This window comes from Panthera pardus, unplaced genomic scaffold (assembly GCF_024362965.1).
Source record: "Panthera pardus isolate Hobbes unplaced genomic scaffold, ASM2436296v1 HiC_scaffold_21, whole genome shotgun sequence".
NCBI lineage: Eukaryota > Metazoa > Chordata > Mammalia > Carnivora > Felidae > Panthera > Panthera pardus.
Genome location: NW_026526777.1, coordinates 1,314,459 through 1,329,276, shown reverse-complemented (window position 1 = coordinate 1,329,276; position 14,818 = coordinate 1,314,459). Strand labels below are relative to the sequence as shown.

The 14,818-nt window shown below is 57.5% G+C and overlaps 2 protein-coding genes across 7 annotated transcripts; both read left to right on the top strand.

Moving 5' to 3' along the window:
- The first annotated feature begins 33 nt into the window (after positions 1-33).
- On the top strand, positions 34-8,928 carry CLK2 (CDC like kinase 2). 6 transcript variants are annotated; one of them, XM_019431343.2, is made up of 13 exons: positions 34-320; positions 1,938-2,107; positions 2,819-3,044; positions 3,743-3,827; positions 4,176-4,242; positions 4,415-4,531; positions 5,318-5,484; positions 6,232-6,326; positions 7,021-7,150; positions 7,256-7,338; positions 7,503-7,582; positions 7,769-7,859; positions 8,396-8,928. In XM_019431343.2, the coding sequence occupies exons 2-13, from the start codon at positions 1,938-1,940 to the stop codon at positions 8,579-8,581; spliced, it is 1,497 nt and encodes a 498-aa protein (XP_019286888.1). In that variant the 5' UTR covers positions 34-320; the 3' UTR covers positions 8,582-8,928. The 6 variants fall into 6 exon arrangements, with proteins under 6 accessions (XP_019286888.1, XP_019286887.1, XP_019286886.1 ...); XM_019431342.2 differs by having other exon boundaries at positions 35-320; positions 3,740-3,827; XM_019431341.2 differs by having other exon boundaries at positions 35-320; positions 2,816-3,044.
- Positions 8,929-9,323: 395 nt separating this feature from the next.
- SCAMP3 (secretory carrier membrane protein 3) lies at positions 9,324-14,515 on the top strand. Its single transcript, XM_019431347.2, has 9 exons — positions 9,324-9,563; positions 9,881-9,958; positions 10,827-10,949; positions 11,044-11,164; positions 11,962-12,090; positions 12,749-12,908; positions 13,011-13,112; positions 13,667-13,784; positions 14,055-14,515. Exons 1-9 carry the CDS (start codon positions 9,498-9,500, stop codon positions 14,199-14,201), a joined length of 1,044 nt encoding a protein of 347 aa, XP_019286892.1. The 5' UTR covers positions 9,324-9,497; the 3' UTR covers positions 14,202-14,515.
- Positions 14,516-14,818: the final 303 nt, after the last annotated feature.

The following is a 14,818-nucleotide window of genomic DNA, read 5'->3' as shown; positions in this document are numbered from 1 at the left end:
GGACGTGCGTACGTGCGTGCGTGCGTGCGCGCTCGCGGCGGCGGCGGCGGATCGGAGAGGCCAGAGCCGGAGACCGAGCTGGGATCGGGCCCCGGGCGGGGGCGGTGCGAGCGGCGCCGAGCGGACCCTGGGGGCGGGGACGGAGCCGGGGCGGGCGGGACTGGAGCGGAGCCCGGGAACGAGGCGGGAGGTCCCAGGGTCTCGGGTCGGGGGGGTGGAGCCGCACTTCGTCGCCGCGGGGGTGCCGGGACTCCGGCCGCAGTGCCGCCGCCATCACGGACTTCCTGTGGGACAAGCGCACGGGCCTCGCCGCCAGAACGGTGAGCGCGCGGGCTGGCGGGCCGCGGGGCCGCGCGGAAAGATGGCGACCGCGGGGCGGGCGGGGGTAGCCTTGGGCTGGGGGCACGGCGGCGGGCCGAGAGGAGAGGAGGAGGGTAGGGACCTGCGAAGCGGCGGAGGTGAGGGGTAGGGAGCAGAGGTGAGAGATGAGCGTGCCTCGGACGGACCCGGGCGGACCCGGGAGGACCTCCGGCAAACTTGGGAGGGGCCCGAGTAGGGGAAGGGGTGATGGAGCAGGGAGGGGAGCGGTTCCCGAGAGGAGAAAGAGCAGAATATCAAAGTTGGAGCTGGGCTGGAGATGAGGAGGACCCGCCGTGTCACTGGGAGGGCATGGAAGGAGTTTGACTCCAAGAGTTCGTTCTGGATTTCCTGAGCGAGAAAGGAGGGGGAAAGGTTTGTAAGTTGGGAGAGGTAAACTGCAGGTGCTTCTGGTGGGGAGGGGCGTGAGAAACTTTGGTGGCAGTGTGCCGTGTGCCGAGAGGATGTTTGTGTGGCTGTGCTGAACAAGCTTGGGTTACCCTGTGGCGGGGGGTGAAATCTGCAGCTTGCATCCTTGCCACAGGCCTTCTAGACCAGGACCGAGTCCGATATCACCCTCCTCAATTTGAGGAGGTTGGGAAGTAGAAAACTCCGAATGAGAGCCAGATGTTGGAATCATTAAGCCTTTCCACACCTAACCCGCACCCCCCCCCCCCCCCCCCCCCCGCCCCCAAGACTTCAGTCCCTGGGCCTGTTTAATTTTATTTTGCTGTCATATTTTTATCTCTCTGGATTGTGACAGTGATTTCTCTCTCGATTTCTTTCCTTTAAGGAAGAAAAGCATTTGTGCACCATGCCATTCCGATTCCAATAACTAACTGGAAGGAGGCCAGCTTTTAGCCAAGCGGTGCTGATACTAATTAAAAACCAGTTATTCTCTATTTCCTAAGCAGGAGGGGAGGGGCAGATGGAAATCAGACTGCAGCTTGGGGCCTTCCGTATTAAAAACTTTTGAGGGGAGTTTGGCCAGCGGTGATAGCCAGTGAGAGTTGATTAAGGCAGTTCAAGAGGTCAGACCCAAATCCCTGGAGCCTGCTTATATTTGGTGTATACCACCACATGTGGAAACCAGGTATGCCGGATTGCTGCCCACAGGACACAGAATGGTCTAGTTGGGGAGGTAAAGAACGTGTACTGTGATGGCATGTGCTAAAATGTTACCCTGGTGGGTTGTGAGGAACTCGCGAGGCGTCGATGGAGCTTAGACTCCGGCGAGGGGTGAACCGTGGCAGCGCCCGTCAATCACACAGTCTCACCTGGAATGAGCTGTGGCCCCGACCCGAAGACTTCACGGAGCCAAGTTTGAGGAGAGTCCATGGAGCAATGAGAGGAAAGGGCTGGGGGCGCGGGGCAGGCTCCTAGAGTTTTCTACCGGAGTCGTCAAGTGATACGTACTCCATCGAAGAGGAATCGTGAGCGCAAGGAAGTTGTGGGAGGCGGAAAGAGGGGGAAGTGGCAGCAGAAAGCGGCTTCGCGCCCCTGGGGCAGCCCGTCCTTGGAGGGGAGCTCCGAAAACTCCGAGCCTTTCTCCACTATTTGTCTTTCTCCTTTTCTTCCAGATGCCTCATCCCCGAAGGTACCATTCCTCAGAGCGAGGCAGCCGGGGGAGTTACCACGAACGCTATCGGAGCCGGAAGCATAAGAGACGAAGAAGCCGCTCCTGGTCAAGTAGCAGTGACCGGACCCGGCGGCGCCGGCGGGAAGACAGCTACCACGTCCGTTCCCGGAGGTGAGGCTTCAGGGGGAAAAACCCCTCCTCGGGGCCGCTCACTCATTTATTTATTCAGCAGAGATCTATTGGTTAGATGCTGAGCGGTTGGGGTAAGGGGCCACTCAGGACTGTTACCAGAATGAGCCATTTGCACTGTGGTGTTAAGAGTGCTATCATAGAGGAAGGGCGTGGTAAGGGGCCGAGGAAGCATCTGGCAGGTTTGGTTGGATTGGGGCAGGATGTGTAATTCAAGAACCAGGGTGAAGTGTCTAGGGCGAAGGGAGAGGAAGTGTGAAAGACTAGGGTCTAGAGACAGCTAACGATATAACAGACAAGACAAAGTGAGGTCTGCGTGTTCAGCGTGGGAGGGGTGGGTTAAGGATAGTTTGGAGCAAGATTGGATGTCGGTCAGGAACGACTCGGGAAAGAAATGGCTCTTTGTTCCATCTGTTATGTCACTAGTGGCAGGCGGGGGGCGGGGGAGGCCCCCAGAGGGAGTGCCTGTGTCCCTTCGGGGGTCTTGGTGGCCTGCAGGTGTGGGGATCCTCGTCTGCTCTTAATGATTTCACTCCTCTGGTCCTTGGTCCTCAGAATGACCCCATGAGTGTCTGAGAGCAGTTCTTCCGGCATCGTTCTTTGTCCTTGTTGAGGGAGGACCTCGTCCTGTCGTGGGGCAAGGAGTGTGGCCTGAACAGATGCACCTAACGGGTGTCTGTTGTCCAACAGCAGCTACGATGACCGTTCATCGGACCGGCGGGTGTACGACCGGCGATACTGTGGCAGCTACAGGCGCAACGATTACAGCCGGGACCGGGGAGAAGCGTGCTACGACCCGGACTACCGGCACTCCTATGAGTACCGTCGGGAGGACAGCAGTTACCGCAGCCAGCGCAGCAGCCGGAGGAAGCACAGGCGGCGGAGGCGGCGCAGCCGGACGTTCAGCCGCTCGTCTTCGGTGAGTGCTCGCCCGGGCCCTTCCTCTCCCCACTCCTCTCCGGGCCTCTAGGACCCTGGTAAGTGAGAAGTACCCTTGTTTTTAGCTGAGCACTGGGGCAGGAACACTGAGGCGGGCACTGAGTCTCTGCTCTCTCGGAAGCTCTCCAGCTCTCCAGCTCTCGGAGGGCCCTGGAATCTGCTTTGGAGGTGGACGGGCACGGAGCATTTGTACCCCGGTGCCTTCCTCGGCATGCTGGGCCTGTTGTGTTGGGGACAGCTCCTCTGTCCCAGACGCCTCCACTCTGTAGTGGAGACCTTGCCTGTGAATTGCCTTTCTCCCCCAAGCTCTGGGCTCCACGGCCCCTCAGTAGGTGGGCTCGGGTGGGGGCAAAGGGAGATCGGTGCCCGCCTGGAAGGGCGTTGTGTAGAGCATGGGGTTGCGGGTGACATTGGCAACGACACCACTTCTCTGCTCTGCCCGTTCCTCTCCCTGTTCCCGTTTTGGGTTTGGGGACCTGGGATTATGCGCCGCTCTCTCTTCTCACCCCGATCCGCCTTACTGCATCTGACGTGTTCCCTTCCACTGTCCCCCATCATCGTCTGTCCCCCCTGGCTGGGCGCCTGTGACCGGTGACCCCTCCACCACCCACCCCGCCTCCCTCCGGCCCCCGCTCCGACACCTGGCTTGCTCCGACCCCCCCCGCCCCCCGACAGCAGCACAGCAGCCGGAGAGCCAAGAGTGTAGAGGACGACGCTGAGGGCCACCTCATCTACCACGTCGGGGACTGGCTACAAGAGCGATGTACAAGCCAAATCGTAACAATCCTATAGCCTGTAATGGTCCCATAGCCATCCTAACGTCCCGAGCCAACCCAAGTCACGGCCTCTTGCCTTTCCTCAGTGGTGTTGTTTATCTGGGTGGTTTGAGTTGCTGTTGAGAATTGACCTCTGCTGTCCACTCCCAGCTCTCATGGCCCCTGGGTTAAAGGTGGTGGGAATCACACAGGGGTGTTCTTCCCCTGTGACCATCTGTATCTGTTCCCCCTTCCTTCATCTCACCCCAGGTTGTCGTACCCTTTTTTCTTCCAACTCAGCTCATTCCCCACCTTCTCTCCCTCCCTCTCCCCGACCCTGCTCTGTTTCATTTCAGATGAAATTGTCAGCACGTTGGGAGAGGGGACCTTCGGCCGGGTTGTCCAGTGTGTCGACCATCGCAGGTAACTACAGCCCCTCCCTGCTCCGTACTCCTAGGCGTGGCGAGGTGCTGAGGGTCAGTCTGGGGGTGTTTTTGCTGATTGGCCAAAGGTAGGATTTCTTAATCCCCGGACAGCCCCCTTCATTTTGAGATGTTCTTGATGACCCAGCAAAAACCTCTTCTGGCCACCACAGGGGTGGGGCTCGAGTCGCCCTGAAGATCATTAAGAACGTGGAAAAGTATAAGGAAGCAGCTCGACTTGAAATCAACGTCCTGGAGAAGATCAACGAGAAGGACCCTGACAATAAGAAGTAAGCAGCAGAGGGGTGTGGGGGGGTCTGAGAGGCTCCACTCCTGTACAGGAGAACCAAAACCCTCCCGGCCTGGCTTAGGCAGGCAGGGGAGTCCTGGGCCTTCTCATCCATTCATCTTTTCGTCATCATCTTAGACTAGTAGGACATTAGGGCAGGAAGAGAGGGTGTGTGACATTGTCTAGTCTGTTCCCCTTGTTTTCAGGGCACTTAGATTGCTCTGCACTTTGGCTCCAGCCAGGGTGGCCTCTGTAGAGCTCTGCCCCGGAAATGGCCCTGAGACTGAGAATCAACATTTTCCGTGAAAAATCACTTGAGCTTTTTGGTATCTAGAACCGTGTTGCTGAGGCGACAGACATTCACGTGTAATGTTTGTGTCCACGCGCCTTTTGTAAGCCCACGTGGAAGAAGGGCATTAAGGAGACGGCCAGTATAAACACGGGGCCCACTGGCAGCTGGTGGTGAATGGATCTCAGGAGTGGGAGCCGGGGTCAGGGTTTAGGAATGACAGTTTGACAGTTCAGGGTCCACACCGGAGACCGGCACCAACAGCTCTTCAGCAGATGGAATCTTTTTTAACTATTTAAAATGATGCAGGAAAATGGTATGAACCTTGGGTCTGCCAGAAAGGCCGTTCGCTGGCCGAACTGAATTGTGTTGGTCATACTGCCTGCCAGGTTTTTACACGCGGATGTGGACTCAGCAGCCCTGCAGCCCCTCCTTGTTGGAAGGGTGGTGGGCAGATAGGAGCTCATCAGACCTCCCCCTTCCCTCATCTCTTCTCAGCCTCTGTGTCCAGATGTTTGACTGGTTTGACTACCATGGCCACATGTGTATCTCCTTTGAGCTCCTGGGCCTTAGCACCTTCGATTTCCTCAAAGACAACAACTACCTGCCCTACCCCATCCACCAAGTGCGCCACATGGCCTTCCAGCTGTGCCAGGCCGTCAAGTGTGAGTGGGGCGGGCCGAGATGGACTCTGGGGCAGCCCCTCCCTCTGTTGGGCCTCTTCTGTGTCAGGGAGCAGTGGTGAAGCCCCTAAACTGTCAGCTCTTTCATTCACTGTCATGTTGACAACTCCTTGACTCCTTGACCAGTGTTCTCACCGTCGTTGATTGGTCTTCCTCCGCATCCAGCCTAGCAGGAGCTGGGAGAGAAAGCCTTTGAAATCAAAGCAGTGATTGGCTTACCTCTTTTTTCCTTCATTTCCCTTTCTTGGGAAAGTAGAAGTCAGGTTGCAAGCACAAAGAGACAAAAAGTCTGCCCGAGCTAGAGGCTTACATTTGTCTGAGCTGAGATGCTGTTTCCACCAGAGCAGGTGCGGCCAGGGACTAAGGCAAACAAGGGGCCAGATGGGGGGTCCAGACACAAGTACATGGTTCCCCTTGGGCCTTCCTGACTATGCAGTTTCCCAGAGTTGAATGCACGGGACGTCAGATAGGCACGCACATCAAGGAACAGAACTGCAATGCGTAGCAAACTCTTTGTACGTCAGTTGAGAATCATGTTTGTTCTCTGATACTGATAAGCATTGTGCTTCTTAGACCAGGCATTTCATTTGGAAGTAGGGCAGAAAGCAGCCTAGTGATTCTGGATCTGCCTCCTCACCAGCTTTGAGCCAGGTGACCAAGCTTGGGGTCACTGGTGCCAGTTAGCCCTGGCCACCTGGAACAACCCTGACCTGGTCTTCTCCCCTGCAGTCCTCCATGATAACAAGCTGACACATACGGACCTCAAGCCTGAAAATATTCTGTTTGTGAATTCAGACTATGAACTCACCTACAACCTAGAGAAGGTAAGATGGACAGGCGGCCGGGCCTTAAAGCCCCTCTCTCCTCCCTGTTACTTTCTCCCATGTTCTCTCCCAGTATGGCTCTGACTAGATAAGCCCGAATACCAAAATAGAGTGAAAGGGAGAGATTTAAGGGGCGCTTGGGGGGCTCAGTCAGTTAAGTATCCAACTTTGGCTCAGGTCGTGATCATGGTTCATGAGCTCGAGCCCCCGCGTCAGTCTGTGTGCTGACAGCTCGGAGCCTGGAGCCTGCTTTGGATTCTGTGTCTCCCTGTCTCTCTCTGTCAAACACAAATAAACATAAAACAAATTTTGTTTTAAAGATTTAAGAAGATATAATTTGGAAGAGAACTTGGAAGGAGGAGCTCAGAGAACTTTCCAATAGAGAGCAAATGCTTTCAAGATACTTGGTTGGGACTTTTTTTCTCTGTAGGAAAGCTCAGTTCTGGACCTATTTTCAGAAGCACCGTAGTACCAGTGCGTGGGAAATGTCCGCATACACAGGGACTTGTGTGCTCTCCCATGATCCCACTCCTAAGTTACCTGCAGGATACGGGGAAGCTGTAAAGCAGATTCTCCTTTGTGCATGGGAGCAAGCAGGGGGTGAAGTTGCTTTTTTTCAGGCTTGAAAGCACTCTAAATAGTGGTAGAATCTTGGTCTCAGGTGGCCGGGTCCATCCTCCTGCTCTGCTCCTAGAAACGAGACGAACGCAGCGTGAAGAGCACAGCTGTGCGGGTGGTGGACTTTGGTAGTGCCACCTTTGACCATGAACACCACAGTACCATCGTCTCCACTCGCCATTACCGAGCACCAGAGGTCATCCTCGGTAAGTGGGGGCGAGTAGGGGAATGAACTCGTCCAAGGGGGGGCGGTGCGGAGGGTGGGGCCCCCTAAGCACCGTCTAACACCTTGTTCCTCCCATTCCCGCTAGAGTTGGGCTGGTCACAGCCTTGTGATGTGTGGAGCATAGGCTGCATCATCTTCGAGTACTATGTTGGCTTCACCCTGTTCCAGGTAAGCGGTGGAGTGTCTTCTGTCCCCACCTGGCATTTTCCTGCCTGGGTTGCTTGTCTGCCAAGGACCTGTCTGCTCACCCCTCCCCTTTGCTAATCATCCCGGAAGCTGGTCCTCAGCAGCCCGTTTGCAGCACCGTGCTCAGTTCTGTCTTTGTTTCGCAGACGCACGACAACAGAGAGCATCTAGCCATGATGGAAAGGATCTTGGGTCCTATCCCTTCCCGGATGATCCGGAAGACAAGGTGAACCTTGAGTTGGGGGGAGCTTAACCCTTTTTCCTTTCTCTCCTCGAAATTGGTCGATTTCACATCATTTTCTTTTTTCTTTGACACCTTCCCTCCTCCCAGCTACTGTAAGATGGGGGAATAAGGGAAATGTCCCCCAACAAAAGGAACCTCCTGATTCCTCAACCTCCCCTTCCCCTCTAGGAAGCAGAAATACTTCTATCGGGGCCGCCTGGATTGGGATGAGAACACATCAGCAGGGCGCTACGTGCGAGAAAACTGCAAACCGCTGCGGGTGAGCCAGGCTGGGGATACCTTGCGCCCACTGGCCAGAGGGCATTTCCTTCTTCAGGTGGTTTGCCCCTGGAATGCACTTCACAAGAGAGGGTTAGGAAAGAAGGGGGAAGACTGAAATACCCCTTTGGGTATCGTAGAGATACGAGGCAGTGGTTTTGTGGAGGGAAGGAGGTTAGACAGCCATGGATTTCTTGAGCCAACCAGAGATCACAGTAATGTCCTGGGTTCTGTAGGTCAGACAGAAAAGAATAAACCACCTTTGAAGAGCTTACATTTTAACGAGGAGCTAAAGAAGATTCATGACGTTGACAAGGATATACAAGCAGAAAGAACCTTCAGAGAGTATGAAGGAGTAATTGTGCTAGTGGGAGGGAGTTGAGCAGTAGTAGCCGCAGCACTCGTGAGGTCGTGTTCCCGATAGTATTCATAACGGCAGAGGCTTGGGCCTCTGAGGTTGAAAGTTAGGGCCTTGAAGAAAAAGGGCAGGAACTGTAAGGCGTCGTGCCTCACCTTTTCCCTGCCCTCCACCACCAGCGGTATCTGACCTCCGAGGCAGAGGAACACCACCAGCTCTTCGATCTGATTGAAAGCATGCTAGAGTATGAACCTGCTAAGCGGCTGACCTTGGGTGAAGCCCTTCAGCATCCTTTCTTCGCCCGCCTTCGGGCTGAGCCGCCCAACACCAAGTTGTGGGACTCCAGTCGGGATATCAGTCGGTGACGATCAGGCCCTGGGCCCCCCTGCGTGTCCTGCAGCAGTGGGTGTCCAGTCCAGGACACTGGTGCTTTTTTATATAAGAGAACAGAGCCGGAGCCAGCTCCTTCCTCCTGGCTCCCTGTATACCTGTGAATATGTGAAATAGTGTAAATACGGAAGAACTTGTACCTACTGCTTCGTCCCCAGCCTTGTACAGAATGCTGTTCCTTCCCACACTCTTCCCGCCGTCACCTGCCCCCTCGCTGTTGAGCTGGACAGGGCAGGATGAGGTGACCGGGTGGCATCTATCCCGTGTTTTATAAGGAATTTTGTACAGTCTTTGTGAAATAAAAATGACGTGCTTCATGCGACCCCCACCCCTGGAGTTCGAGGTCTGGGACGCTGGGCTGGAGGGATGAGAAGACCGGCCACCCTTCTGAGTTTGTGGACCCAGGCGGTCCATCCTCCCCCCTGCACCGTCCTGAGCCCAGCCGCCGGCTGGTCCGGTGTGTCGCGAGAGGGTTGCGGTGGCCGCGGCCGGGGAGTTCCTGTGGGCCAGTCGGGGGCGCTCGTCTGAGTGCCGTGCCGGGGGACAGGGGCCCGGGCCAGCCGGACTCCGGGTGCGGAAGCGTGCGCAGGGCCTGCGGCGGCTCCAGCCGGTTAGCGGGCCCGCCCTCCGACGCGAGGCCCGCCGGGACGTGTAGTTCGTTGCGGGGCGGGGCCGCGGCGTCACGTGGGGCGCTTCCGTCCTCGCCCGTAGCGGAGGCGCAGGCGCAGCCGGCCGCCGCTGCGGGGATCCTCGGGACCCTTCCGGTCTCCGCGGCCAATCCGTGCACGGCGGAGCGGGCGGACCGACGGGAGCGGAGGGAGCTCCGGGAGCCGCCGCCGCCGCCGCGCAGGGGCGTGGAGGGCAGGGGCGGCCCAGGCCGCAGTTGCAAACATGGCTCAGAGCAGAGACGGCGGAAACCCCTTCGCCGGGCCCGGCGAGCTTGACAACCCCTTTCAGGTGACGCCGGCCTTCTTTGGGTAGCTCGGCCGATTCCTCTGGCTTCTGGACGGGCTAACTTGTTGTATTCCCATTCCTGACATTTGTGCCGGGGGAGGGCCGCCACGTGGGGGTGACGGTGACTCCAGACCAGTGAGCACGCGGGGGGCGGGCCGTGCCCCTGTAAGGAGCTGGTGCTAACAGAGCGCGGTGAAGGGTTTGGGGCAAATGTTGGGGCAACGGCGTGGCCTCCAACGAGCCACAGGCATTAGGAGAGGCCCCGGTCAGTTCCCCCAGAGGCGCCAGGTGCCCGCTGAGCCGCAGCTCTCTGCCCGCAGGACCCAGCTGTGATCCAGCACCGACCCAGCCCGCAGTATGCCACCCTTGACGTCTACAACCCTTTTGAGACCCGGGAGGTGAGGTTCTGGAGAGGATAGGATGACAAGGAAGGGGAGGGTGTGCCAGCAAGCTCACTCTGTCGGGATACAGGGGACTTTTCTGCATGCAAAGGAAGGGACACTGTGATCTTAACTCCCTGAGAGAGGCGGGTCCGCCCTGGCCTGCCTAATCCTTCTGGAGACACCAGGGTCAATGATCCCGTTTGAGCTCTCAGTGGTAGTCCTGGCGGGGGGTGGGGGGTGGCTGGAGACTGACAGGGCCTGAACCAAGGCTGTGTTTGGGGAGGCTTCTTTGAACAAAATAAATTATGGGACTGGTTGGAGTTGAGTAAACGAGTTACGCTTAGGTGTGCCTCCAGAAGGCAAGCAGTGAGGGCTGGACCTGTTGTTCCACTGGAGTAGAAAGTGCCAAGACTTTAAAAAAGAGAAAGAGGGGCGCCTGGGTGGCTCAGTCGGTTAAGCCTCCGGGTTTGGCTCAGGTCGTGATCTCGCGGTCAGTGAGTTCAAGCCCCGTGTCGGGCTCTGTGCTGACAGCACAGAACCTGGAGCCTGCTTTGGATTCTGTGTCTCCCTCTCTCTCTCTGCACCTTCCCCACCCCCGCCACCCCTACCCTCCACGCTGCTTTCTCTCTCAAAATGAATAAACATTAAAAAAAAAATAAAATAAGAACCAAGAGCTTTAAAAAGTGGAGGGGGTGGGTTCGGTGGATGAGTGTCTTGAGTCCCGGCTAAGGAATTGGATGTGAGGGGTGGTGAGGGCTGACCGGTTTGGCTCTCTGTGGGGGAGGGGGCGGGGAAGGGGACCCAGATGCAGAGGTAGACAGTCTCTGGATACCTGCGTCGGGAGGGATTAGGTGATCCCTAAGGCCTTTTCCAAAACCAACAGCCCCCACCAGCGTATGAGCCTCCGGCCGCGGCCCCGTTGCCTCCCGCCTCGGCTCCCTCGTTGCAGTCCTCCAGAAAGCTCAGCCCTACAGAACCCAAAAACTATGGTTCCTACGGCACCCAGGTAAACAGCAGGTGCGAGTGGGGGTGGGCTGTGGGGGCCAGACCTGGGCCCAGGGCTCACATCTCTCCCCCCTCCCCCCGCACACACTGGGCAGGCCTCAGCTGCAGCAGCCACAGCCGAGCTGCTAAAGAAGCAGGAGGAGCTGAACCGGAAGGCCGAGGAGTTGGATCGGAGGGAACGGGAGTTGCAGCACGCCGCCCTGGGGGGCGCGGCCGGTAAGCGGTCCGTGGGCGGGGCGCGTTCCACACTTTCAAGGAGCAAAACGAATGTGAGCCAGTGGGCTCTGGAACCACCTTGCTGACTTTGAATTTGGGCACTAACTGAACTTGGGTACTCCCTGCCTATGAGTGCTTAGGTAAGTTACTTAATCTTGAGCGCCTCAGTTTTCTTACCTTTTTTCCTAACATTTATTTATTATTGAGAGACAGAGACAGAGCGTGAGCAGGGGAGGGGCCGAGAGATGGGGAGACACAGAATGTGGAGCAGGCTTCAGGCCCTGAGCCGTCAGCACAGCGCCCGACGCGGGGCTTGAACCCACAAACTGTGAGATCACGACCTGAGCCGAAGTCGGACGCTCAACCGACTGAGCCACCCAAGTGCCCCTCAGTTTTCTTACTTTTTGAAAAAATACTTACTTATTTAAGTGATCTCTACACCCAGCATGGGGCTTGAGCTCACGACCCTGAGATCAAGAGTCACACGCTCTTACGACTGAGCCAGCGGGTGCCCCCGTTTCCTTGTTTGTAAAACGAAAGATAACATAACGTTTGTGCTTGTTGGACGGGACTGTTGTGAGAGGGAAACAAGGCCATCCGGGCAAAGTGCTTGACAGTGCTTCGAAGCCGCAAACAATAGAAAACAGTGTCGGCCTTGTTTTCGCCACTCTCTTCTGTCTCCTCGGACCCTGAACTGGAGATGGAAGAGAAGACCTGGGGTGCAGGAGAGGGTGGTGATTCCTCTGTTGGTCTTTGCCTCACGTCTGGGGTCTTCCCGCTCTCTCTGTGCCTTGCAGCTCGACAGAACAATTGGCCCCCTCTACCTTCTTTTTGCCCAGTCCAGCCCTGCTTTTTCCAGGACATCTCCATGGAGATCCCCCAAGAATTTCAGAAGACCGTATCCACCATGTACTACCTGTGGATGTGTGAGTAGTGACAAGCCTTTTCTGGAGGAAGAGTGCAGGTAGTACCTTTACATCTTTCCTGCCCCGGTGCCCACTCTCCGAGAACTCAGCATTTCATCTCTGCTCGACTTTTGAGGGTTTTTTTTTTTTTTTGATGTTTATTTTTGAGAGAGAGTGAGCAGGTGAGGGGCAGAGAGAGAGAGAGAGAGAGAGAGAGGGACACGGAATGCGAAGCAGCTCCAGGTTCTGAGCTGTCAGCACAGAGCCTGATGCAAGGCTCGAACCCATGAATGGTGAGATCATGACCTGAGCTGAAGTCAGACGCTCAGCCGACTGAGCCCCCCAAGCCCCTCTCAACTTCTGAGCTTAAGGCTAATTTCACCAGGAGTTTTCCTGGGTTACTCCTTTTGTAGTATCTAGAAGCTGTTCTCCAGCCTCCTAGCAAAAGTGCGTTCTTGTCTTCCCCCGCCTCTTCTTGTTCCGGTGCGTAAACATTTTCTGAGTCCTTTAAATGTCTTTGCAAAGAGACCTGTCTCCCCCGTTGAGTTGAGGATTTGGTGAAGGCAGGAGTCCTTTTCCTTACTCTGCCGTATTTGCCGAGGAGGGCGTGGGGGGCTCCTATGGGAAGGGGGGCTCTCGTTGCCATCCGGGCTCACCATCCTGCACCTCCGTCCCTCAGGCAGCACGCTGGCTCTTCTTCTGAATTTTCTCGCCTGCCTGGCCAGCTTCTGCGTGGAGACCAGCAATGGCTCGGGCTTTGGGCTCTCTATCCTCTGGGCCCTCCTTTTCACACCCTGCTCCTTTGTGTGCTGGTACCGGCCCATGTATAAGGCCTTCCGGTAAGCTGAGGCCAGGGGTGGTGGAGAACCTTAGATGGGCCCCACGTCTGCTGCTCCTGCCCTGACTCTTCTCCCACCCTCCCCATTTTTTCTGTCCCGCAGGAGCGACAGTTCATTCAATTTCTTCGTGTTCTTCTTCATTTTCTTCGTCCAGGATGTGCTTTTTGTCCTGCAGGCCATTGGCATCCCAGGTTGGGGGTTCAGGTCCGTGAAGCTGCCATCCACCCTCTCCTTTTCCCTCATTCCGCCAGACCAAGTCAGCCCTGGGTCCTGGGGTTGGGGTTGTTCAGGAGGAGGAGGTGTGGTGTTTTACGCTTGGGAGGTGCCAGCTTCACGAGAGAGATAGGACCTACTTCCAGGATAGAGAGCCCAGTCAGAATTCTAGACAGGCATGGGTCTGGGGGAGGAAAGGTGCATGTGGTCAACCTGAGACGGCTTCCTGGGGGAAGCATGTGTAAGCACTTTTGAAGAGGGGACAGAGACCCCTCTACAGAAAGGCCTGTTTGGAGCGAGGATGTCTGGAAAGGCTTGGAGAGCCCGCAGCCAGTCGTTCAGAAGCTGGAAGTGAACTTTGAAGAGAGTGGATGTAGTTTGGGATCCTGGTACTTGGAGAGCCGCCAGGCTGACAGGGGAGCGACCCCTGGTGGGATGGGTGGGAATAGGGCACGTTTGCTCCCTAACCAGCCAAGAAGCCGGGAAGACTGAGGCCCTGCCGGGAGTGGCCCCTCTTCACCGACGGCCCCTTCCCCTCCTGGCAGTGGCTGGATCTCCGCTCTGGTGGTGCTGAAGGCCAACCCGGCGGTGGCCGTGCTCATGCTGCTGGTCGCCCTGTTCTTCACTGGCATCGCTGTACTGGGGATTGTGATGCTGAAGCGGGTGAGAGGCTGTGTCCGAGGTGGGGAGGTGGGCGGGAAGAGTGAGATCATGGGCCCCGAGGGGCCTGGGGAGGGGCGGTCATTCTGGAGGAAGTCGGGAGGGCCTGGCTGACCGGAGGCTTCTCTGCTAATGGACCTCTGGGGAAGTGTGTGTGTGTGTGTTTTGGGAGGGAGCCAAGGACGAATGGAGTGGCAGCGAGTGCTGGTGGTGCTGTCGGGTGGGGATAACGGTAGCAGAGCGCACGGTAATGACCGCGCCATGTACTTGCAGATCCACTCCTTGTACCGCCGCACAGGTGCCAGCTTTCAGAAGGCCCAGCAAGAGTTTGCCGCTGGGGTCTTCTCCAACCCTGCGGTGCGAACCGCAGCTGCCAACGCAGCCGCCGGGGCTGCCGAGAATGCCTTCCGAGCCCCCTGACGCCCGTCGGGGCTGCCCTGGCCCTGCCGCTCCGGGGAGCTCACTTAGCCCCCCTCCCTGAGGCCTCTGGGACTTGGTGAGGCGCGCTGCTCGAGGCCTTCTTTCTAGTGCCCCCCGCTCCCACGGCCGTGACTGCTGACCCTGACTTCGGGGTGCGGGGAGCCCACTGTGACCCAGTCTCCGCTTGCCCCGCCACCCCCCAATTAGGCCACACTACTGCCAGCTCTTACACACCCCAACCCAGCGTCCCTCTGCTGTGCCAAGGCTGTTGCTTCGGTTATTTAAATAAAAAGAAAGTGGAACTGGAACTCAAATCCCCGTTTCCGGCATCTTTATTGGGAACCAGGTCTTTGGAAGAGAAAGCGGAGTGCGGCGGCGGGGTCTGAGGCGGAAGCAAAGCGTGAGCTTCGAAGGGAAGGCCGGGCGCGGGCGGCTTCGCCCCCGACGGCCAAGGCGCCGCCGCCCCTGCCAGGAACGCCGCGGGCCCGGGGCCCGAGGGGCTGGGCGGGGCCGGCGCCGGCGCGGGCGCCCGTTCCCGGAGTGCCCCGCGCCGACCCCGCCCCCGCGGGGCTCCCCCTCCCCGCCCCTGCGCGGGGCCTGCGGGCGGACGCCGACTC

Bases quoted from the DNA above. Each gene is read 5' to 3' on its own strand.
- CLK2 (XM_019431339.2), top strand. From the start codon at position 1,938: ATGCCTCATCCCCGAAGGTACCATTCCTCAGAGCGAGGCAGCCGGGGG. The intron at 4,243-4,414 runs GTAACTACAGCC...TGGCCACCACAG, and splicing joins CAGTGTGTCGACCATCGCAG to GGGTGGGGCTCGAGTCGCCC. The intron at 5,485-6,231 runs GTGAGTGGGGCG...TCTCCCCTGCAG, and splicing joins GCTGTGCCAGGCCGTCAAGT to TCCTCCATGATAACAAGCTG.
- SCAMP3 (XM_019431347.2), top strand. From the start codon at position 9,498: ATGGCTCAGAGCAGAGACGGCGGAAACCCCTTCGCCGGGCCCGGCGAG. The intron at 11,165-11,961 runs GTAAGCGGTCCG...TGTGCCTTGCAG, and splicing joins CGCCCTGGGGGGCGCGGCCG to CTCGACAGAACAATTGGCCC. The intron at 13,785-14,054 runs GTGAGAGGCTGT...ATGTACTTGCAG, and splicing joins GGATTGTGATGCTGAAGCGG to ATCCACTCCTTGTACCGCCG.